Source organism: Truncatella angustata (assembly GCF_020726525.1).
Source record: "Truncatella angustata strain MPI-SDFR-AT-0073 chromosome Unknown BKA67scaffold_4, whole genome shotgun sequence".
In the NCBI taxonomy this organism is placed as follows: domain Eukaryota; kingdom Fungi; phylum Ascomycota; class Sordariomycetes; order Amphisphaeriales; family Sporocadaceae; genus Truncatella; species Truncatella angustata.
In genome coordinates, this window is record NW_025763384.1 from 1,948,991 (window position 1) to 1,972,579 (window position 23,589).

General features: G+C 50.4%; 10 protein-coding genes across 10 annotated transcripts; 5 read left to right on the plus strand and 5 right to left on the minus strand.

The window, feature by feature from the left end:
- Nucleotides 1-575: 575 nt before the first annotated feature.
- Nucleotides 576-2,769, plus strand: BKA67DRAFT_274621 (Alpha/Beta hydrolase protein). The gene is made up of 4 exons (XM_046095908.1): nt 576-852; nt 921-1,259; nt 1,404-1,985; nt 2,041-2,769. The coding sequence occupies exons 1-4, from the start codon at nt 697-699 to the stop codon at nt 2,623-2,625; spliced, it is 1,662 nt and encodes a 553-aa protein (XP_045958568.1). The 5' UTR covers nt 576-696; the 3' UTR covers nt 2,626-2,769.
- A 143-nt stretch (nt 2,770-2,912) lies between these two features.
- On the minus strand, nt 2,913-4,424 carry BKA67DRAFT_658606 (uncharacterized protein; the record flags this gene model as incomplete). Its single annotated transcript, XM_046107304.1, has 2 exons — nt 2,913-4,295; nt 4,356-4,424. 2 exons carry the CDS (start codon nt 4,422-4,424, stop codon nt 2,913-2,915), a joined length of 1,452 nt encoding a protein of 483 aa, XP_045958569.1.
- Nucleotides 4,425-5,348: 924 nt separating this feature from the next.
- BKA67DRAFT_274640 (tryptophan synthase beta subunit-like PLP-dependent enzyme) lies at nt 5,349-7,389 on the plus strand. The gene has a single exon (XM_046095909.1). It carries the CDS (start codon nt 5,506-5,508, stop codon nt 7,075-7,077), a length of 1,572 nt encoding a protein of 523 aa, XP_045958570.1. The 5' UTR covers nt 5,349-5,505; the 3' UTR covers nt 7,078-7,389.
- Nucleotides 7,390-7,709: 320 nt separating this feature from the next.
- On the plus strand, nt 7,710-10,828 carry BKA67DRAFT_646047 (uncharacterized protein; the record flags this gene model as incomplete). The annotated part of the gene is made up of 3 exons (XM_046105901.1): nt 7,710-8,015; nt 8,074-8,973; nt 9,081-10,828. 3 exons carry the CDS (start codon nt 7,710-7,712, stop codon nt 10,377-10,379), a joined length of 2,505 nt encoding a protein of 834 aa, XP_045958571.1. The 3' UTR covers nt 10,380-10,828.
- A 254-nt stretch (nt 10,829-11,082) lies between these two features.
- BKA67DRAFT_592491 (L-amino acid oxidase) lies at nt 11,083-14,707 on the minus strand (the record flags this gene model as incomplete). The annotated part of the gene is made up of 2 exons (XM_046104842.1): nt 11,083-13,085; nt 14,614-14,707. The coding sequence occupies 2 exons, from the start codon at nt 14,705-14,707 to the stop codon at nt 11,083-11,085; spliced, it is 2,097 nt and encodes a 698-aa protein (XP_045958572.1).
- An 832-nt stretch (nt 14,708-15,539) lies between these two features.
- Nucleotides 15,540-16,031, minus strand: BKA67DRAFT_535633 (uncharacterized protein; the record flags this gene model as incomplete). Its single annotated transcript, XM_046100046.1, has 1 exon — nt 15,540-16,031. The coding sequence occupies one exon, from the start codon at nt 16,029-16,031 to the stop codon at nt 15,540-15,542; it is 492 nt and encodes a 163-aa protein (XP_045958573.1).
- A 339-nt stretch (nt 16,032-16,370) lies between these two features.
- Nucleotides 16,371-17,665, minus strand: BKA67DRAFT_564674 (uncharacterized protein). The gene has a single exon (XM_046102761.1). The coding sequence runs from the start codon at nt 17,423-17,425 to the stop codon at nt 16,736-16,738; it is 690 nt and encodes a 229-aa protein (XP_045958574.1). The 5' UTR covers nt 17,426-17,665; the 3' UTR covers nt 16,371-16,735.
- A 137-nt stretch (nt 17,666-17,802) lies between these two features.
- Nucleotides 17,803-20,695, minus strand: BKA67DRAFT_564676 (uncharacterized protein). The gene is made up of 3 exons (XM_046102762.1): nt 20,093-20,695; nt 18,887-20,034; nt 17,803-18,832 (listed from the first exon to the last, which is right to left on the minus strand). The coding sequence occupies exons 1-3, from the start codon at nt 20,339-20,341 to the stop codon at nt 18,055-18,057; spliced, it is 2,175 nt and encodes a 724-aa protein (XP_045958575.1). The 5' UTR covers nt 20,342-20,695; the 3' UTR covers nt 17,803-18,054.
- Nucleotides 20,696-20,932: 237 nt separating this feature from the next.
- BKA67DRAFT_274686 (signal recognition particle receptor beta subunit) lies at nt 20,933-22,100 on the plus strand. Its single transcript, XM_046095910.1, has one exon. The coding sequence runs from the start codon at nt 21,154-21,156 to the stop codon at nt 22,009-22,011; it is 858 nt and encodes a 285-aa protein (XP_045958576.1). The 5' UTR covers nt 20,933-21,153; the 3' UTR covers nt 22,012-22,100.
- Nucleotides 22,101-22,346: 246 nt separating this feature from the next.
- BKA67DRAFT_535637 (uncharacterized protein) lies at nt 22,347-23,255 on the plus strand (the record flags this gene model as incomplete). The annotated part of the gene is made up of 1 exon (XM_046100047.1): nt 22,347-23,255. The coding sequence occupies one exon, from the start codon at nt 22,347-22,349 to the stop codon at nt 23,253-23,255; it is 909 nt and encodes a 302-aa protein (XP_045958577.1).
- Between the last annotated feature and the right edge of the window lie 334 nt (nt 23,256-23,589).

The following is a 23,589-nucleotide window of genomic DNA, read 5'->3' on the forward strand; positions in this document are numbered from 1 at the left end:
GAGAAGCGAACGACAACCAATCGGAAAACCCTTCTCCTACCTGCCTACCACTTGATGTAGAATCTCCATTAGTACTATTGCTGGATTCAGCGGCGCCTGCAGCGTAGTGCCAGGGTCTGGGAAAGTCCCGAGTGTTGAGAGCCCAAGCCTGTCGATAACAGTACCCATTATGCCTGCGATCATGTACGGGCCACGTGCGAAACTCATGCACCACTCTGTATTCTGAGATAAACCGACCTACACGCCGCTGCGTTCCCATCAGTGCTATACCTCCAACGGCTACCAGGCCGGGAGCCCCACACGGACGGTTGCATTCCAGGTTGTTCCCGTCTGAGCGCACGGACGAACATGCCCATTTCGGCACCCACCTCGGAGGTCGATGCATAGTATGGGACGAAAATCTATCGCGAACCAATGCAGCGCGCGTCAAGGCTCTCTGTTTTTCAACAAGCATCTGAGGATCCTAGAAGATGTGCATGAGCGTAGCAGGGCATTCGCCATAATGACAGGCATCAGAAGACTAGGTAGAAAGAGATGGCGGCAAAAAGTGCGCAATGGATTATAAAGGTGATCTTGTCCAGAGATGACCTCAATCATGCCGATTCAGTCAGCTTCCCATGCGCTTTGGTCAGTAGAACGCAAGTCCTAAGCAGTCCTGCACTCTGAGACACCTCGAGTGCTGCAGAAGCCGTCAAGATGAAGTGCTCTTTGTCGATATGTTTGGCTTTCTTGGCCGCTTCGGCCGTTGCGGCTCCTTGGGACCTGCCAAGAAGTCAGACAGAACGGCTGGAAGTCAGGGATGACACCCCCGTCGTCGACCTTGGATATGAGCAGCATTCTTCAAGCATCAACGTGAGTATTCGTGCCTTCTTTGCGTCTGAGTCTACATACCTTATCGATAATACTCATACTGCAAACAGAGTACAGGAAACTATTATCTTTTCAGCAATATTCCGTACGCCCAGCAACCCATTGGGGACCTGCGCTTCCGGGAGCCAATACTGCCAGCAGGCACGAACAGTACTGTGAACAGTGGCAGCACGTCCAACATTGAGTGCATGCAAGCTTACCCAGAATGGATCATCGAACTTCAAGCTGCCGCGAACGGTGTCGATGTCGCGACTATGGCATATCTCTTGTACAACTCCGGCGCACAAACTGAGTCATGTCTGGTCCTCGATATTTATGTCCCAACCGACATTTATAATGCTGGCTTGGTTGCCGCTGCCCCAGTTCTCGTCTGGATTCATGGAGGAGGTGTAAGTATCTTCCAAATTATAGTCCACCCAGGCCAGCATATACCATGTTGCATGGAAAGACTTTGACCTAGGGTATCAAACCTGGTCAATTTTAAGGCTCGACAGAATATATTGAAGAAGCATTACTAACTCTGAGTGAAATAGTTCGCTTACGGTTCAAAGACCGGTTCCGGACAAGTCGCTGGTCTTCTCGCACGCTCGAACAATACTGCCATCATCGTATCGATCAATTACCGGCTGGGTATGTTCGGCTGGCTAGATGGCTCTGACGTCACGCCAAACCTTGGCTTGTACGATCAACGCCTTGCCTTTGAGTGGATTGAGAAGTATATAAGCAAGTTCGGCGGCTCCCCAAAGCGCGTGACCGCTCTGGGTGAGAGTGCAGGTGCATCCTCTCTCATGCACCACATCACGGCCTACGGTGGTGGCGAGGCTGCACCTTTCGATCAGGCTGTCATCATGAGTCCAGCGTACCAGTTCAACCTTAATGGCTCATATGGCTATGACCTGACCATGGAAGTGGCTACAAACTACACTGGCGAGAATATCGACACGACTGATGAGTTACGGGCTTTGAGCTCGGCTCAGCTAAAGTATATCAATCAAGGGGTTGTTTATACAGCCTTGGTTGGCTTATTTAACTACGGCCCTGTGGTCGATGGCACTTATGTTCCAAACCACCCTCAGGTACTCTTGCTAGAAGGCAAGTTCGACCATTCGGTCAAGGTAAGTTAAACACTTCTGTACAAGACTGGAAGACACAATCCAACAATAACTGCAGTTGATGATCAGTCATACCTCAAACGAATCAGTTCCTTTTACTTCGACCAATGTTACAACTTCTGCCCAACTTCGCGAATACGTCATCGGCCAATTTCCTGGACTCGATAATGAGACCTATAACTATATGCTTGACGTAGTGTGGCCCGATGTTCTTGATGGGACATACCCATGGACCACTGAATTCGCTCGCGCAGTGAGAATTGGCACCGAGATTCAGTTCGCCTGTTCAGCTCGCTACCTCTCTGCTGCGTTCAAAAACGCCACTTACGACTACATATTCGCGTACCCACCTGGATACCACGCACAGGATGTTCCTTTCGTCTTCTTCAATGGCGACACGACTACTCTTAACAACGGCCTTCCTGTCGATCCAACCATTGCACACGCTATTCAAGATCATATCGTCACCTTTACTTTAACGGGGGATCCTAATTATATCGGCCAGGCCGTCACGTGGCCGCAGTACGGCTCAGCTGCGCAAACTCTTGAATACACATACACCGGGCAAGTCATAGTGACCGATGACCTGAAGAACAACCGATGCGCATGGATCCAAGGAGCCATGGCTAACGGAACCATGTGAGTGGAGGATCCTACACGGCCAGGCGGGCGTTGTGATAGAAGTAGATTGTACATAGTATGGGAGAAACAGCGCTAATGACCACTACTGTAGGGTGGGCAAGAGCACATGTGATGATGACCGCAACAAGGGCAAGAACTGGAAGATAGATCCAAAAAAGTTGTCTAAGATCACTTTGCCTGGAAGAGAGCAGAGACAACAATACTGAGCTGCTCACCAGTTCCTAAGGTCATCCTTATGAGTAGCAAAGCGTAATTCTTAATATCATCCCAAACTCAATTATCCGCGACCTAATCAACGCCCTCATTCCCACCATTGTTTTCATTCTCATCAGCGCCCCATACTCTCTCAGCATCATAGCCGCCAGGGACCATCATAGCCATAGGGCCCGAACCTGGAAAGAAGAAACTCACTAAAGCTCGACTCTTGACTTGATCGTCCAATCCAAGGTCCGCGTCCATCTGCTCAAGGAAAATCAGCTTTATTTGTTCCACGGCGAAGTGAATGTACAGCGTTTGCCACTCGAAAATTGAGTCGGCCATCCACCAGCCAATTCGCACAAACCATCTCATTACATAGCGAACGGCAAGGTGCACAGCGAGTGTCAAGATAGGAGTTGCCACTACCCACCCCAGGTCCTCAAGGCAAGCCCCTCCGCGCATATCGAGCCTTGAAAACGAACCTGGTGCGAGACAGAAGTTTTTGAATGTTCTCGTCCTCAGCCATTGAACAGTCTCCAGCTTGAGCACATGTCCCGGAACAGCCGTTCGTACATGATCAGGTATGGCGAACTGGATGATCTGATATGCCGTATACGTAAATAGGTGCATAGCCGTCGCCCGCAGGAACGTCGCCTTTGGTCGCAGCTCTTCATACATGTCGTCATCCTCGTAGATCCCCTGGGCCTCCTGGAGGCGAAATCGGTAGAAAAACATCACTTGTAATAAGACAGTAGCCACGAGAAGTTGGAGAAAAACCTGCCCGACGATTCTATGCAACGGGGCCCAGAGGTCTTCCGGATCTGCGGCCGTCTCAACCCAGATCTTATCTTCGTTGATAAAACTGGTTACCTCCTGCCATCCTGACATTTGCGACCATTTCAGCACCCATAAAAGCCCATCTCGAGATAAACGTCTTGCAACCTCCAGCTCAACCACAACACCAACATTCACAAGCGTTTCCCAAGCCTCCGCAAGTGTTTCATAGATTGAGGCGGCGGTTGGGGAACTTCGCCCATCTTTTCCCAGCTGGAGCATTCTCCACATTTCATGCAATTCCCTCAATCGATTCGCTTCCTCACGAGCAGGAATCTCGATGTCGACATCCCACATTTTCGCGATGAGTCTGATCATCAGGCGCTGCGGCTCGACTATAGCCGCGTTCCAGAGGAGACGGAAATACCCTTCCTCGTAGGCCAGGATGCGCTCGTAGAGCAGAGTGCTGAGAAAGGCCAGAGCAATGCTCAGGAGGACGCGCGGGACGACGTGGAAGAGATAGCGCCATATCTGATAGCGGAATAACAGCCGATGCTCGAACTCGAGGTTGCCGAGGACGAGGAGACACTGTAGGATTGCGCACAGGGCCGTCGTCGTCATGTTGAAGGGGAAGGGGACCGGCTTGGAATTGAGCGTCCAGCCGGCCATCGTGGTGGCTTCTGGTTGGTTCTCCGGCTCCTGTCCTTGCAATTTTAGTGCTGCTCAGATGCGTGGCCAAACGCGCAGAAATGGGTTTACCTCTGGTTCTTCATCTTGCTGCTGGGCATCGGGCGCTTCGGCCTCGTCCATCGGTTCTTGATGATCCATCGGCAGGCAAATTAGTGCAATCAAATCAATGGTTTCCGCAGTACAGAACTGGTGTTCACAATGTCATAATCATGCGCGGAGCATCCCAGGTTGTATTGTGTACGAGTCTGCCAGTCGTTGAGCATTATTGTCCGCATTCGGCGAGGAATGTCATTGTCCCATGGTGACGACGTAGGTCCTTTGTGTAGTGTCGACAATGGAGTCTTGAGTATCAGCTTACCATACATCAGTTCAAATTATTTTACGATAGGGTCGCAACTGAATTGGGATTGTTGAATGCATCATCTTGACAACCCAACTGACCAATATCTACCTATATAGTGCCGATGTGGTCCTAACGCAACTAAGCGTGAGCTTATCTCTGGGTCAGGTGGATAATACAGAGCCGGAAAATTCATCCTACTATGAAGCACTGCCTTTCGGTAGTAGCAAAGGGGTGCACGTATAGTCATATCTGCCCATCTCATGGGTGCGTTGGTGGTTGTACTAGCTATACTATGAATCACAGTATGATCCACCTGAGCCTCAATGTATATATCTATCGGATATTGAATCTAGTGGGCGCCACGGCCAGTAAACATTAGTTCCTTGCACCTAAATTACCTCATGCAGGTTTTGTGACCATGTTTACTTGTTTACGTAACTGGCGGTCTAGTTTGGGCATTAAGAAAAGAGAAATTGGCGTCGTCCTGATCTGGTTGTTGCATGTTTTTAAGTGGGTTGACATAACAAATAAATACGAGGGTCAAAAGCTTTTTACCAAGAGAAAAACCTTGGGTCTTATTAGCAAAGCCTTATAAAAGTTTAGCCAATCCGGTGCAAGGTTGTTATGTAAATGGCCAACTATACGACTCTAGAGGCGATCTCCGAACCGCCTAACGTCGGCTTTGGTGGGGCAATTCTTTCTCACATGCCGCATCAGGCCAGAGAAATCTTGCGACATTCCTCGTCTGACTCGTGAGGTCCTTTAGAACAATTCTGCTGTCAGTGTTCAACTTTCGCATCGAGTTCGTCCATCATTGTGAATTGTATTCAGCGAAGCGATTACCCCTACAGTCTTTCGGTACAACACAGATCATTCATGACGATGGCCAGTACAAACGACACCAACGGTGCTTCGCCCCTCTCCCACCGTCCGGCCCCTCCAGCGATAGCCCTATCCGCGACCGAGTTGATCGGCAACACACCACTGGTTCGACTGAACAAGATCCCCCAGTCTCTGGGCATCGAGTGCGATGTCTATGCCAAAGTTGAGCTGTTCAACGCTGGCGGCTCGGTCAAGGACCGTATCGCCCTGCGCATGATCGAGGAGGCCGAGAAGTCTGGGAGAATAAAGCCTGGCGATACCCTGATCGAGCCTACCAGCGGCAACACTGGTATTGGTCTAGCTCTTGTTGGTGCGATCAAGGGTTACAAGACTATCATCACCCTCCCGGAGAAGATGTCAGCGGAGAAAGTCAGTGTCTTGCGCGCTCTTGGTGCCACTATCATCAGAACACCCACGCAGGCAGCCTGGGATGCCCCCGAGTCGCATATCGGAGTCGCTCGACGATTGGTGAAGGAGATCCCTAACGCACACATCTTGGACCAATACTCGAACAGAGACAACCCTCTTGCCCACGAGTTCGGAACAGCGGAGGAGATCTGGCATCAAACCGGAGGCAAGTTGAACTGTATCGTGGCCGGTGCCGGAACTGGTGGTACCATCACCGGTCTTGCCAAGGGTATCAGGAAACACAGCAAGGACGTCAAGATTGTCGCAGCAGATCCTCAGGGCAGCATTCTTGCATTGCCCGAGTCGCTTAACGAGGAGCACAAGGATGAGCCGTACAAGGTGGAAGGCATCGGTTACGACTTCATCCCAGACGTGTTGGATAGAGACATCGTCGACAAGTGGTATAAGACCGACGACCGCGAGAGTTTCAAGCTTGCTCGGCGCCTGATCGCCGAAGAGGGTCTGCTTGTTGGTGGCAGTTCTGGAAGTGCTATGGCTGGTATGGTGCAAGCAGTCAAGGATCTTGGACTCGGCAAGGGCGACGTCGTTGTTGTCATCCTTCCGGACAGTATTCGAAGCTACCTCAGCAAGTTCGCCGATGATGACTGGCTAGCGGCCAATGATCTTATGCTAGAGACAGACGAGGCTGCCAAGCAGGCGATCAATGGAGACTCGAAGAAAGAACACGATCCTTATGCTGGTGCCACGGTCAATTCACTCAGACTCAAGCCAGTCACATCTGTTGTTGCAACTCAGACCTGCTCTGATGCCATCGAGACAATGCGCGAGAAGGGGTTCGATCAACTGCCTGTACTAGCTGGCCCCGGAGGCAAACTTGTTGGACTTGTCACACTCGGCAATCTGCTCAGCTACATCTCCCGTGGTCGTGCAACTGGACAGAGTCCTGTTTCCGATGTTATGTTCGATTTCGGCCGACTTGATGAGGTCGTCACGGACCTCAGGAAGGGCAAGGGCAAGGGCCGCCGAAAGTTCGTCGAGATCACCAAAGATACTACGCTCACTGAGCTTAGCCATTTCTTCGAGTGGAACAGTGCTGCCGTCGTTACTGAGCCTGGTGATGGCAAGGCTTTGACCAAACCTCTGGCTATTGTGACTAAGGTCGATTTATTGACCTGGATGGTCAAGCAGAGCAAGTAAAGTTCTAGTCACGTCGTGCATCAAGACAGCCGTTTGCTGGGAATTTTCGTTCGGGCGTTTTGGGGTTTAGGGGAGACATACCCGAGTTTAGATCGCTCTTGATCTGATCAACTCGGATATCTAGATTCGCATTGGACGGATAGCAAGACTAAGAGGGACTCAACGTCCATGGACACCAGAGAATAAATACCAAGTGGAACATAATAAGATTCACTATGCCAGCCAACTCTTTTTTATTTGTATCTTCCCATCTTGTTGACTGCACCAATACTTTTTGTTCTTCGTAACACGAGTTCCAGATTACCAGCACGTGCGGCAAAGCACTACTGATTCCAGTCGAATAACCAGATTCGAGCTTGGCATAAGGAAGGCGCCATTCACAGATGGCTAGACTCCCTTAAGATACTCGAGTAATCATCCGGTTTCTAGACCATTGAGCTCGGATAGCTCTTTTTGATTGTCATCCTTTCAAAGCACAAGCTGTCTGCTGCTCAACAACCCGGTTGACCCAGCTTTTCTCTACTTTCTCCATATACCACACTTTCCAAGTCCATCTGCACCATCTCAGATGGCCCTGTAGGAGTCTTTTTCACACTAAATTGGTTCTCATCAGTTATCTCTTGTTAGTGATCATGGAGGACGTCACTAACCGTCCACGTCCATCTCAGTCTGATGACACAAGCCATCTTCATGATGGGACCTTGAAGCCTACCGTTCCCGTGACAGCCGATGGTACAGCTGCCGAAAGCAGAAGCTATTCTGACGGCTTGAACGCCAACATCGAATATGGTATAGCTGCCGACTTGGAGAAGCTGACTGTTACCAACGCCAAGCTGGATGCAGAGCTTCTGAACATCATCACCACCCACCCAATCCTTCATGACTACCTCTTCCAGAACTCTTCGGATTATCGTGAGCTCACAATCCTGAGAAATGAGGTAAGTTGAACAAATTTTGATGACCCACGGAAGTTGTGTACTTATTCATTGCAATTAGGGCTGGGCAAACAAGGAGGCAGACGTACACTTTATGATGCTACGAGAGAAGGCCGACAACGTAACTCCGGATACGCAGCAAGTGTTCTACGAACAAATGTGCAAAATCGGAAACGATATGGACAAGGCGTACGACCTCTCTGTGGAACTGGAGCTCAGTGGAGATCAACCTCAGTTCCTTGATATATGCATGGCCCCAGGAGGCTTTTCTGGTACTATTCTAGAAAATGCCTTTCGGTCTCGAGTAGGCGGCATTTCTCTGCCTATTCCAAGCGGTGGTCACCCTTTGTGCATCAGGGATTGGGAGAACCGCGCAGATATCAGAGTGCATTTCCTTGACGTCACCATGCTTGCTACGGAGATGGGACTCACAAATATTCCGCCGGATCATCCCGAATTCTCCGAGTTTCTGACTTTACGGCCTTTTGAGGGCGAGCAATTCGGCCTTGTATTCTGCGATGGAAATGTCCTGCGCACTCATGTGCGCGCGACTTATCGAGAGCGAAAGGAGCGCCATCGCCTGCTGACAAGCCAGTTGGTGCTGGCTTTCCAGAGAATTGAGACGGGTGGCACCTTGGTCTGTCGCTTTCATAAAATTGAAGGTATTGAGACGGTTAACATGCTCCGGCTGTTTAACATGTTCTCGAAAATACACGTGTGGAAGCCTCTCAAAACCCATGCAGCCCGATCATCATTCTACATGATAGCTAAAGATGTCCAGCCCCACAGCCCTGAAGCTGTCAAGGCTATCAACGAGTGGAAGCGAGAATGGAAGGAGTTCACGTTGAACACCGAGGAAGAAAGCGTGGAGGTTAAGCCTGCCTTTGACAATAACGATCCGATCCGAGTTGAGACAGCAAAGAACATTATTGAGGAATTTGGCCAGCAACTCATTGACTTGGTAAGTGGTTTATCTTGGTCTTCGATATACAACACTGCTCGTGTTTCTCAAAACCTTAACATAAGTCATTCATCCCAGGAGTCTTCTACTGATATTTATGACCGCAGGCACGACCCATCTGGAACATCCAGTCGCATGGTATGCGAGCCAAGCCCTTCAACACAGGAAAACCGACCACATTCAGGATCCCCCGAGGTCGCAGATACTTTGATGGAGCTGGTGCCGTGAATGTAAAATCCGGTCACTCTAACCCATGGAACAAGGGTACTATGCGAGCTGCACTTGAACACCCAGAAGCCAAGACTGCATCGCGAGTACCCGTCACCAAACTGCAACGCTATCTCCCACCTCAACAGAGGCGTAATTCATTTATGAATGGAGACCCAAGATTGGCCAATGGGGCTAAGCCCATAATACAAGAATCCGAGGGTATTTCGCCATTATCACCCATGAAAACCGACCGCTACCTCGTGCCACAGCAAAGACGCAGTTCATTCATAACCGGGGACTTGAGAGAGAGCATCAAAGTTGAGATTGGGAATCCAAGCCCCAATACCACATCACCAATGTCTATTTTGAAGACTGACGGCTGCCTTGCGTCGCACGAAAGACATGGCCCTTTCATGAATGTAGGCCCACGACTGAAAAACAGCACCAAGCCCAAACATCTCTATGACTCTTTTGTACCTGTGAACAGCAGTTTCTGGAAGGGCGACCCAAGAACATCAATGGTCACCGACGCCAGCCAGGATTGGCAGATTCCACCTCCAGAAGAGGACATATCACCTGCTCAAATCCCGAGGCGCCGACCCATCGATTCCAATAAAATCAACAGTTTAAGCATTGGTCGGCCTGGTGGCTCTCTCATCGGAGCTACGGTCACGAAGAATGCTTCTGCTTCTCCGGCTCGACAAATACGACCGAATGAAAAAGTAGATGTCCATATCACAGCTGCTACGAGCGATGAAAACGCTGATATTTTTAATGACTCTACCACCAAGATGAACCCCTCACATTGTTCGACAAGGCAACGTTATACACACGAGAGGATCTCTGTCAGTAGTGTATTCGCTTTGAACGAGTATAATACTCCTGCTTCTATGCCAGATGCCACCTCTACGAAGACGGCCCCAGCTGTCCTAACTGACCATCCTAGCCCTCACGAGAGAAGTACCGTTCCTGTGGTCCATAAGCCGAGCGGTCGTAATTCTTTCTCTGCTGGAAACACTGGAATTGCGCATGCCAACGTCTTTGACGTCTTGGCTGAGGAGCATTCCGATAACGATGGGGACTCGCAGATGACTATGGTGACGTCTTCAACCAACTCATCTCTGCATGGTGAGGGTTCTACTTCGGAGAGTGCAGTTGTCAAACTGGGTATCCTGACTCACAATCCTGAGACGTGAATGTTCGTTACGCAACAGAAGCTAACACCGTATTCAGCCACGCAGTTGGATGTGTAGTCACTCCGGTCTCCAGCCGCCTAGTTGCGACGATCTGAAGTTAGACTTTCATTCTGCATGTGTATGATGGTAGCATCGGTCCTTGGCATGGAAAGAATCTAGACTCAGGAATGGTACAAGAAGAGCTTATAAAATGCCATTGGCTGAGTGCACACATTGTGTTCAGAGACGAACAGGCTAACGAAAATTTGGCAGTAGCCAGCGTTTGCGGATCTCCTGTGTTTCTGTGCATAAGAGTGGCGGGCTATTTGTTTGGTTTTGTGGTGCCGCGAAATGTTCAGATGGTTTTGAGGTCAGACCTTATAACTACTTAAAAGCACACTTTGCAAGCTGAGATGCTTGATGTATTATTTAAATTGTAGTGTAGCACTACCGTAGTTTGAAAAAGAGATAAAATAGATAAAAAAGATAAAAAAAGATAAAAAAGAAACAAATAGGAAGAATTTCTTAAAAAGCTTGAACAGCAGAGCAGTTAGGATCTGTCGCAAGTAGTTTTTATTTCTGGAATATTGCGAAGCTTATTCCCTATATGGACACTATTGGAAAAGGTTTCTAGTCATGATTCATGTGCAGGAAGATTTTTTATTAGTTTATTATTGGTTGTAGCCGAATCCGATGAATGATTCACAGCGTTATACTAAGTTGATTACACATCAATCCATCTCGCCATCCATTTATCGTTAGCAGCCTTAGCCTCGTCAACGAGACCCAATTCCAGCAGCAGCTGAATAGCACCACGCACTCCCGACTCGAGTGCGGACGAAATCCAGGCATGGGTATAGGAAGTCTGCTCGCCGACGAAGATCATATTGTTGTAGGTCTTGAAGTACTCCGGAATGTACAGCTCGTGCTGTCCGACCTTGGGGCTGGCCCAGCTCCCCTTCTCGTAGGGGTCGAGCATCCAGCAGCGACGGTTGTAGTTACCCGTGAACTGCTCGGCGGCAACGTCGCCGTGGATCTCGATCATGGCGTCAAGCACATACTGGACGTGCTCCTCCTCCGAGACGGAAACCCAGCGGTTTCCCCACTGGTCGCCACTGATGTACGATCCGAGCATCGTTGCCGGGCCGGTCCCGTTGATGTTGTAGGAGGGGTAGCAGACGCTGCCGATGCCGGGGATATCGGTGCTGGTCGAGCATCCGCCATAGATGGGGTTCTCGTAGTGCTCCCAGAAGCGGGAGGAAAACTCTAGCGCGACCTTACAGGCAGCGGTGAACGGCATTTCGCTGATGGCATTGGTGATAGTCTCGGGAAGCGAGGGAAGACGCCAGCTCTGGATCACGGAGAAGGGAAGGGCCAGGACGGTGTAATCAAAGGTCTCGTTCGCCCAGACGGCACTAGGGCCAGTTGTGAGGTTGGCGGACTTGCTCTCGCGCCACTCAAGCGTCACCTTCTCGTTCTCGGCGTCCCACTTGACGCGCTCGATTGCGCGGTCCATGGTTGTAATGTTGTCAACCAGTGGGTGGAAGGACAGGGGAAGACGGCTCAAGCCGCCGTCAATGGTCTTCCAAGTACTAGCATCGAAGTACATACCTTCATACAGAGTATCCCAAAACGAAGTCTCAAAGTAGCCTTCGGAGAGTATATCGGTATCATTGAGGTTGGCCTTTAGGTAGTTGACCAAGAAGCCGAATTCTGACCAGTGATCTCCAGGCAGCCCATCTAGACCGCTGGTAAGGAACTCTTTGTGGGCCTTGTGCATGTTCGTGGCCATGAGAGCAGTGAATGTGTCATTGCTGAGAATGTCATTGAGCCTGTTGGTCATAGATGTAGTGGAGTCGTCGTCTGCGAGCGTGATGGCTAGGGACGAGTTGTCTGCTATTTGACCTACGGTTGGAGGAAGACCAGAGTCGAGCTTGATGCCATTGTGGTAGTAGAGTCCGTTGTTGTTGGATTGGTACCAGGGGATGAAGTCGACGCTCCAGTTGCTTGCATGGCCGTTCAGCTTGTTCATCTCTTCAGCCAGTTGGAAAACCATCTGGTGATCAGTGATGTTAAGCGTCTCGTTGGCAACGGTGATGGTATTAGGGAAGCGCATAGGTCCCATCTCCTGGTACGAGTAGTCGAAAGGCCCACCGCTCAGATACTCGGTGTGCACACGGCCACCAAGACGCTGAGAGGCCTCAATGATCTTGATGTTCTCCATGCCAGACTGACTGAGAACGAGATATGTCATCAATCCAGCCATACCCGCGCCGACAATGCCGATCTCCTTCGACTTGGCGTCAGCCACGTCCACCGCGCTTAAGGTTTTGCTCTCAAGGAGGGCAACACCGTCGAACCACGGACCCAGCGTGTCAATGCCGGTAGCGTTAGTCATCTCGATGCTGTTTTCGCCACGCTTCTGCATCGCACGCTTGTTGGGTCGGAAGCTCTGAGCGTCACTTCGCCCAACTAGAGATCCCGTAGAGTCCCACGCTGAGATGCAACCATCTGTAGCAACGTCCCTGGGGATCTTCCAAACGAGTCTGTGGTGTGAGCTGGTGCTCCGTCCTACGACATGGTGGGCATCGCGGCGCTCTTTAGCCAAGCATGTGCCATAGGTATATGTGACCTCTCCATCTATAGACTCGTCGAAACGTAAATGGATATTGGCAAGATGAGAATCGAGCCTCGACTTTGTCTCAAGCTTGACTGGAAGCGAGGAAACTGGGCTTCCGAGCACTTGGCTCGTCAGCAAAGCAAGAGATAGGGGAAGCAAGTGCATTGTGAGGACTTCGGGGCTGGAGTGAAGCTGCTTGTTGACATTACAATGTTAGACGGCGCGACCTCCGCATATATACTCCTTCAACTACACATCACTTTTGGCTGAGCTGGTGCGCCTAACCGCCATTACGTGGCAGAGAATGGTAATACGAAGGTCCTACCGGCGCCATCGGAACAGGAACCATATACCCGTCTGCTGGGCTACATCTCGGCCGATGACCGTCTATCCCAGCTATCTGGGAGCAGATCGTCACTGGACGCCATGTTATCCAAGGACGTTGGAGTGAACCAATAACAGTCAACAAGCAGGGGTCATCTTCCCCGGCCGGCAATCGGTATTTCGGTCGGACCCGTTGTACGGAGCGTGCTTATCTCTTGGCGAGCGGAAGCAAGCCACTGCAGGAGGGGCGTACCGAGCGAGTATAGAACCCATATGCGGTGTGCGTCATTGCGGGATTTCCTCTGGGTCTTCACAGGGCCCAAGGGCGCAGATTCGACATCTGGAGATACAGACAGGGGACATGTGCCAAGGAGAGCAGAGATCTAGGGGCGTTGTCTTGTTCTACCTCCCATTCCATTGGGACGGCAAGCACCAATTAAGTCACAGCGCGGAGGTGAGATGAGGAGAGACCGCAAGTGGCATAGAAAAGCATCATAGATATGGTATCAATGTAGCGACAAAAAAAAGAAAACTCTCACGGTCGCCATTCTCGCTGTCTTGCTTTTGTATTGGTAGGACAGAGAGGAGATCGGGACAATGCGGTGGATTTTTTCTTCTCTTTTGGGGTCCATACAGTAACCTAACCTAGAACACAGCGACTTTTGCTGGGCTGCTGGGCTGCTGGGCTCTCTGCCGGTGGAGGTGGAAGCCAGTTGTGGGGGAAAATTAATGGGGCTAACTCCCGGGGCTCCGCAAAGGCTAGCGCCTGCACCGTTATCAGTGCTGATTATTATTATTTCACTGTTGTCAGTTTCTGATGTCAGTTTGTCGGCGCCTTGCCGATAAAGCTTAGTAGATAGTCTACATTTGCAAAGCATTCTCGCTGGCTTCTCACCTTGCTGACGAGCATCACACTAGCAAAAGTACCTCTCCCTCTGATAGCCACAGCAGCCATAGGCGCAGTAACGTTTCAATCAGTTTTAGACAACCTTAAACACCACCCATTTAGCGTGAAGATTGTTCGGCTTACGAAATACCTGTGGCCACGGGTCTATGCAGTACAACCATCTTCGTAACAATCAGCTACACCGAAGGAGAATCTGACTCATGCTGTCCAAGGGCTTGCTTATTACTGGAACCGTGAGATGAAAACGTCTGCACGAACTCCATAGGCTCGTAACACAAGCATTCTAGAACGGTATATACGAATTACAGGAATGTCTTGCGCGATTCGATGACTAGTAACCACATTACTTTCTTCACGCGAGTGTTTCTCGGGGTATCGTTGAACCATGGGGTACTTCAAAGCACCCAATCTTCCGTTGAACGGCAGGCTAAGATTGCTCGCAATACTCGGCCAAATAGCTATGGATCCCAACATCCATGACTTGGTCAATCTCAGCATATTGTTTGCAGACTAAGAAGAGGCACGATCCCACACAGATTTACCTGTTCGTGACTATCGGCTCAGGATCTATACAGATTACATTGCCGCATTTGAATACGAACTAGAGTTCACAGGCTGTCGTGGGTGTTATCGCATCATTGCTCAATGGGAGGCGAAACTGCGATTGCTCAGGCTGGTACTTGTCAATTATGCTTAACAATTTCGACGGCGTTTCAAGGGAAGCTCGGTATTTGAGAACATTACCCATGAGCTTGTGGCATTAAAGAACAACTTACTGAGCCAGTTGCCTACATTTCGACGGGCGTTCCTCCTTCGAAATCGCGATGACAACTTGAACAAATTTGGACTGGAGCGCATGAAAGTTTGATCAGTAACAACACTTCCTAGCGCATTGGTTTTGGCGAAAAGAAAATCGACATGACGTTTCTACGACCTGAAAGTATGCACTGGTGTTTCATCGAAGCCCATAACCCTCATGGAATTGCGCGCCACTGAATAGTCGAATAATGGAAATTGAGTCAAATAAAGGATAATGACGGAACCGTAAGGTCTTTTTGCAACTGTTTTGACTTTTTTTGTTCGAATGTCCTATATTAAAGATGTCCTATATTAAAGACTCTTTAACAACCTGCCATTCACCATGGCAACTCGTCCATCACATATTTGATGACCGTCACCGATGGTTCCACTCCGATAAATATGGATTTAGATGTGTAAGCGTCGACCTGCTCCAGCCTAGACCTTCTTTAACAAGCCTACCTGTTCTGACAATACAGCGCTTTGGAGGAGCCGAGCCATTAATTCGTCCATCGTGTTCGAACTCAGAGGATCAAACTGACGAGGGTGCGGGCGTATTGTCTGCTGACTCCGACATGTCCTTCAGCTCATGAGCTTCCTGGGCTAGCCTTTTCCTTGCTAATTCGTATACAGCTGTGAACCTGCTCCAAATACCACTCAGAGGTCCAGTCATTTTTTGTGTTGTTCTTAATGTGGAGATTCCCAATGAATCAGCGCAATCATCCGCATCATAACGAAGCCACTCCATTTGATGTCTGGCTGTGGCGCAGACGTCGAGACGAGGGAGGCCAGAAGTGCCCGCACAAGCCAGCATATAATTATTGCCGGCTTTGAGACAAGTATTGCAGAGAGATCCTCGCTCGTAGATGGATCCCTCTTTCCGGTTATCTGGCTTGCACAGCCTTGTGTGGCATGCCATGCGGTCGGAGCAGTAGTGGTTGATCGTCTCGCGGCTGTTGCCAACAAGCCAGTCATCTTGACCACAGCTTCGACATGTTTCCTTGCTGTGATTGGTGCGATACATTCTGAGTAATGACTGTTGAAATGGCTTGTTGGAGCAAATCACAATGTTTGGCAAAGAAAACTTGCTTTACGACCAGAATAGCAAAATCTTGGCGTCGAAATCGTGACAATTGACAAGTTGGATCTTGATAAACAAACTTCAACAAGTTTGTTATGAGTTGAAACCGAGGACTATTCAGCGATCATAGACGAGGAGACAAGGAAATAATTAAGGACGGGAGGTGATACATCGGAGAAAGACCGTCACAAAGTCGCTTACCATTGTAAACTCAAACTTGGCTCAAGCTCTCTCCGAGAGAAGATTACAGGCTGTTCCACCATTGTAGAGCAAATAAAATGTCTCAATCTCATTCAATATGTGTCTGGAACGCCTCGAAAAACATCGAATACTTGTTACGTGATTTTTAGAGGTGCGTATTTCCCAAATGAGCAAGATGCCCCCATGTTAATGATGATATATGTACAAGGGATGTATAACTGCCCGGCGCCACGCCGTTGAATACCGAGATTTCTATAGTGCAATATTCGTTTCGTGGACATAAAAGATGGGTATCATCAACCAGCTGACCTGGGATCCCCCTAACGCCATGTAAATGTGTTCGTCTCTCTCATCGTACATCCTGGTTCTCGGGCACAGTGTTTATACAACCGTTTCCCCGTTGTCAAGCGAGGCCGACCACCATGACCTCAACAAACAGATGGACTTCACTCGGGCTTCGTTTGCTGACCGGCCGTGACCCGCTCCCACCATATGGTCTTGTCTTGGGAATCCTTCTCATCAAAAGCTCTCTTCCTATGAGGCCAGACACGGCAGATGACCGCTCCCCCAACACCCCTCTCGGCGGCCTCCCTACTCTCCAGCACCTCAACCGGATTCTTCCTCGACCATTCCTCATCTTCCTCTCCTCCCCCGTCGATTCTCAGAAACGTGCCCTGGCCCTCGACAAGCCCCTTCCGCCACATGTCCTCGCCTAGCGCCGCCCCCGTGACAAACCTCTCCACCTCGCCGGGACTCATGACGAACCTCTCGGCCTTCAGCTTCTGGCTCTTGCTCAGAATGGTCTTCATGACGGGCACGTCCTTGGACTCCCACCAGCCGTTGTCGCGCTTCCACTCGTTGGTGTGGTAGCTGAGGCCCATCCAGAGCTGGCGCTTGTGCCGGTTGGACGTGTGGGCGATGTGCATGTCCCTGAGCTCCGCGGGGGAGAACTGCTCGAGGATGCTGGCGTCTGGCGGGTGGGCGCCGGACTCGGTGAACCACGAGATGAAGCCTGCGCGCTGGAGGGCGTGCGCCAGGGCCCGGTTCAGCGGCGTCATCTTGCAGGTCGCGTGGAGGGTGCGCGACCAGATGGCGCGCTGCAGGGGCACTGTGGGCACGCGGGCTAGGGGCGCCATGATGGATGGGGGGGGATGTGTGTGAGTGAGTATGAAGAGAGTGGAGATTGTATGGTTGTCCCCTCCCCGTCTGTTACCCGTAGCTAACCCCAAACTGATTTGTTGTGAGTGACTTGATTGTTTCGATTACTATTTTGGTGTAAACGAACGTGTGGTGAAACTAATAATACAAACTTCGAAAAATTTCTTTTGATCTTTATGAGCTGGACACGGCTTCATGTGAGATCAAGGATATCAGGGGCGATTGAGGTCTAAATTTTTGGCAGTAGCCGCACGGGCCAGCCAAGCTTAGTGGGGCAGTCTATAAACGCCAGAACATCCAAGTTACTGAATACTAGCTACTCGTCTTGAATTGTCCACAATTGAATCGGCCAAAATTTGTACATGTAGCGTTGATTTGAAGCACTACCTAAGGATCGATATAGTTAATGATGTTGGCTTGTATCTAAGTTGCTGGCTGATGTAGATCTTCAATGATAAATTACAGTTGTTTCGTTATGATCATTCATGGCCATTTGAGCCACTCGTCATTATATACAAAGCAAGCCTTCCAGGTTCCGTAATGCCGTGCAGCAGCATGCGATTTCCAGGGACAGTACACATGATTAAAACAAGATGACGATGTGTTCTTACACCTCGTCACCTGCAACCGTTTCATAACCTCCTCTACCTCTTCTGCCTCCCATGTCCATAGCGGCAGGGCTCTCATATGTCTCAGTCCAGTTCACTCTTTGGCCGCCCAGCATGGCGTCACCAGCTTCGCGTTTACCAAATACAGGCGTCGTGTCACACCAGAAGTCTTTGCAGTTTTGTACATAGCCTCGAGAGTAAGGGTTCTTCTTCTTTCTTGCCTTCTTCGACGTGGCTGCACTACGACCAGTAGCTGTCTCGAGGAATGTATCAACTCCCAGAATACGGCTCCAGCTCTGTAAAAAGCCGCGGGCATGCTTGTGTCCGTGATGTGACGACCGGTTGCCCAAAGGATCGTCGGCAGCACTTGGTGGCGCTTGAAGGGCGTCAGGGTGGGTTGGGTCAAGAGGCGCTCCAGTACTTGTAAAGTTGTGCATCAGATTCGCGGCTGAGCCGTCATTGATGCCGTACATATTCTCATATGTTGTCATGGCGCGAGCGACTTGAACGAACTGGACGAAGAGGAGCATACCGACCCAAGTAAGTTGAAGCGTAGCCCAGATGCCCAGCAGGATTACATAAGGATCTGAGTTGAAGACCTGGCACAGGTTGGCTGACAAGAACGCACATTCCGTTTCCGAACTGGCCGGCATGGCGGAGAAGTAGTAGTAGAGCAACCAGTCAAATGAGAGAATGCCCAAGGTGAGGAAGATCAGGTAGTAGAAGAAGTGGCGGTGGTTGTTAACACCAACACAATTGTTGATCCACGGGCAGTGACTAAAACATATTAGCAATCAAAACCCAGGGTCGTTAGGGATGGGTGTCACATACTGATCATGTTTTGCAACACATCTCTGGCAACGCTTGCAGTGCTTGCTTCGAAGCGGCGTTCGAATCATGCACGAGACACAAAAATTGGACTCATCAAACTTCCACAAACTCAAAAGCTCGTCAATGACGGCCTTCTGTTCCGCAATGCCGTTCATCTTTGGCACAAAGCCAGGGTCGAAGGTCATGCTAGTTGCGTAGAAATACCCACACAGGCTGTTCACGCCGGCGAACAAGAAGTTCCATAGAGGGTGTGCCGAGAAAGTGGCCGGCAATACCGTTAAAAACCAACCAATGCCAACCCAGAACAAAGAAGCGGCAAAAATCCCTGCTAGCCAGGGTGTTTTGTGCAAGACCCTCATGTCGGGCGGACCGTATTCAACGATTTGATTTGTCACCCACTGGAAGGAAAAGCCCACCAGTAGCGCAGATGGCAGAGAAAGGAAGATGGGCAGATAAGCCAGCAGCAACAGCTCGATCCATAGCAGTAGAAATGGCAACAAGAACAGAACCCTGTTCATGAACATTCGCTTGTCCTGAAGGAAGTAGGTGGCTCCGGGCCACCATGGTGTCACAGAGTGTCCGTCTTCATCGTAGCCGCATTCTTTCAGCGCCCTATGCCATGCGCCGGTCGTGTTCAAATCCGTGGCTGTGATGGCTGGTGTCTTGCCCGTAGTTGTCTTGGCGAACCTGTCAGAGCCGTACTCGATGAGTTTCATGATACAAGGCGCTGAACCTTTGACCAAAGCCCAGTGGAGCGCGGTAAATCCTTGTTCGTCGGTAGCATGGACGCTCGCTCCCCACCGCAAGAAAAGGTCTACACACAGCGGAAAGCCCTTGTATGCAGCCCACATAAGAGCAGTGTGGCCATAGGTATCGGCCACGTCTACCGGAATGCCTTGGTGCAGCAACAGGGTAATCAGCAAGACGTTTCCGTTGAAAGTCGAGATGTGTAGCGTATTGTAACCTTGGGCATCGGTGATCAAGGGGTCGGCGCCGTGCTGTAATAGCAGATTGACGGTGTAGTAATTGGACCTTTGCGCAGCCCATTGCAGAGGCGTCGCGATGGAATCGCCTCCCTTCTTGTTGAGGTCGGCGCCCTTGTCGATCAAGAACTTGACCATGGCATATTGGTTGTTGATCGCGGCCCACTGTCTTTCTTGTAAGCATTCACTTCCATGTTGAGCAAGTGTCGGGGCTGGCGCATACGTGTAGTGGAGTGATGCCCTCGTCATCTGTGTACGTTGCATCATATTCACCCTTCTCGAACAGCTTCTCCATGGCGGGGATGTTTCCTACTCTTGCGAGCTGCATGATATCCTCTTCCGCGGGAGTTTCGCCTCCCGGCAGGTTGCCCATTTCCATGTTTTCCGAGCTCAACTTGGGCGCGACAGCACTAGCTTTGTTCGAAAGCTGTATGGGTGCCCCGGAGGAGCCATTCGGACTTGGCGACGACATCAGCTATTCGAGGCTTTGGGAACTGTCGGGGGTACAAATGGTAGATTGCTCCTCGGAACAGTGTTTGGATCGAGTTGGAGGCAGAGACGTGCGCCCGGATGTCGGCAAGTCCTATTCGAAGAATGTAGGAGGACAAGCTCGGGCGAGGACGACTTGGGCGGGCTTTCACAAATGAGTATTCTACAGTATAACTTATGTAGGCCGATGAAATGAAAAGCAGAAATAAAAAAAGGCAGCAGACGGCAGTGACGGCACGGTGCGATGGTTTCATGTGGATCCTAACAAAAAGCTGAGGCTGCGCAAGACTCGAGATTGGGGGTTGAACAATCAATGCCTTCTTCGTCAGCCCTCGACCCCTTCATCGCCTCAAGACAACGACGAGGCCAAAAGTCGCCAAGCCACATCGAACTCATTAGACTTGACTAAGGTTAGACTAGACTAGAATTTAATTGGCCTAAATTCTCCGAACAACTGAAGCCGGGGGGGATGGAGTCGCTGCCGTTTACTGTACTGTACTAAGTACATGAGCAGCTGGCAGGCAAAAGAAAGAGACAGGGTCACTAAAAAGAAAAGGGTCACTTCACTGGAAGGCTTGGCGTCCAACGCTCCAAAAAAGAGAAAATGACGGCAGCTGGCCTCTCCCGATAAGGCCACTATCGCGCCGTTCGTGACAGACCATCATTCCATTCTGTTTCCATTGCGGGACTCTCCAGACGAGGACAGCTCTCGCCCTCCGTTAAAAAGCGCCTCGCTGCCCGACGTCAATCTGCAATACTCATCGGCAGCTACGCAAACCCTGCCCCCCCCCCATCATGGACGACTTGAAGCACTACCTGGAGTACATCCTCACTCCCTCGACGCCCGTCTTCGTCGTGGGCGCCTTGATCGTTCTTCTTGCCCCCCTCCTCGTCCACCTCTACATCAGCAGATCCTCGCCATACACAAGCCTGCCTTCTATTCTGCTCGTCGGCCCGCCCGGTGCTGGCAAGACTTCGCTACTCACACTGTTCGAGCGCGGCGACAATGCCCCTTCCACCCACACCTCTCAAATTCCTCACGCCGTCGAGCTGACCATCTCCACCGATAACGGAGTGCAATCCTATCGCGATGCGGCAAAGGAAGATGCCCCGGGGTCCCACACCAAGTTCCTCCTGTCCGATACACCCGGCCACGGCAAGCTGCGCAACTTCGCCATGAGCAAGATCAACGACAAGGATCCCCTGAAGGGCGTCGTATTCGTGCTTGATGCCTCGGCCCTGGACGAGAGCCTGCCTGCAGCAGCGAACTACCTCTTTGACGTCTTGCTAGCATTGCAGAAGCGCATGGGCGTAGGAAAGACATCCAAGGCCCCCCAGGCTGTGCATGTCCTCATTGCCGCCAACAAGACGGATCTCTTCACGGCACTCCCTGCGTCCTTGGTCAAAAGCAACCTAGAGGCCGAACTCGGCAGGATACGAAAGAGCAGAAGTAAGGGTCTGAAGGCCTCCGGGGTCAGCGCAGATGAGCTTGACGACGAAGACAGCGAGGATTGGCTTGGCGAGTATGGCTCTGAGAAATTTGCCTTCAGTCAGCTGAGGGAGTTTGACGTCGAGGTTGATGTCATGGGCGGCAGCGTGCTCGAGGGCAAGGTAGACAAGTGGTGGGAGTGGATCTCGGAAAAGGTGCAATAGGCTGGGACTCAATAATCAACATAATCGTAATCATCACACACCAAGAGTCGCATCGAGTTACTGCGCTTGTGAACCTTGACATTATTGTGAATCGCTAAGCGCCCTGCAGAGCTCACAGGGGAATAGCAATATCACCAATGCCTCAATGTTCGCAAACAATGCTTTTGTCCGGTGAAAATGCCTTGCGATCCATTAATGATTCTGGATTATCCGAGCGTCTATATAAGGTAATTACACCCCCTGCAGCCTGTGTTTCCGTTTGCTTGCATCTAACAACAACTGCGACGATACCTAGCGTTAGATTCACACAGCAAGTATTACTCACGATACCAGCAATGTCTACCCAGCAGCAACTAGGAGAGCGGTGGCAAGAGCTGGTCGACCGTGTAGGTTTGTTACACCAGGTAGTGGTTACGGCGCGGGGGTTTGCCTTGCACCGACAAAGCCAGGTCCTGGAAGGCGAATTGTTCCAGCCCCATGGGAGAGTAAGTGATGTTTGCTGGCTCAGAGCGAACATCCTGTTTGCAGAGGCAGACAACGAGCACGTGCGGAAGTCCATACGAGCCTGTACTGCCTTACGAGATCACCCGGGATACTGCCCGGGCTGCGACATCGCGATTCATGTCGAGAATATGATCCGACACGCCGACTACACTCTGGTCATGAACCAGGCCAGGTGTGAGGTTCTTGGGACCATGCTTGAGAGTAGGCTTCAGGCCAGGAAAGTTTCGGAGAGAGCCGTGTTGCAGAAGGCACAGGAGATAGTCATGCTGATTGAGTATCGCTACTTTGTAGAAAAAGGTATGTGCCTCAATGACCTGGATATCCGCACTCATGTGAATGCGGTAGCACAGAGGCATGCTCGACTCGTCAAACAACACGGAATACCTCAAGCCACAGTGGAAGTTCTCACGCTTGAGGGGCTGGAAAAGAGATTCATGAAGCTCAACAACAAAATGGAAGAGTACGAGATCAATAAAGCTAACAAATGTTTTCATCTGGGCCCTGACTACGAACAGGAACTAACCGTCAGCAGGAACAATATCCCTTTGGCAAATGTGTACTTCAACTTGCTGCAGGTATTGGTCGAGGCGCGCGAGCGGTACCTCACTGGTATGGCGGCAGATAACTGTCGAACAGATGACCGACCCCCCGAATGGCGCTGCATTCGGGACCTCGAAGAAACTCTCGAGGGTGTGGAGCGCTCCATGGATCATAATAATCCTAGCCGTCTGCCACATTGATTCGGATGATGAATCTGATTAACGAGTGATTTGATTAGGAAGGATACGGTCACGAAGATGGTACTGAAGATAATCAGTCGGTCTTTGCACACTCTGACAACGAGTTTTATGATCACATTACCTCTTTGATTTATAAACAATGCGCTGTATTCTATCAGGAAAATATTTTGAACATTATAAGCCTGGCTTCGTTATGCTAGTTCAATTTTGCTGAATGCAGCCTAGATTCCTTATGGTAACGTCGCAATGACTAAGTAATTATTATCTTGTAGTTATCATCAAAACTCGATCAGATTCTCTTATCCAAAAAGTTCCAAGTGTATTCGAATCCCTC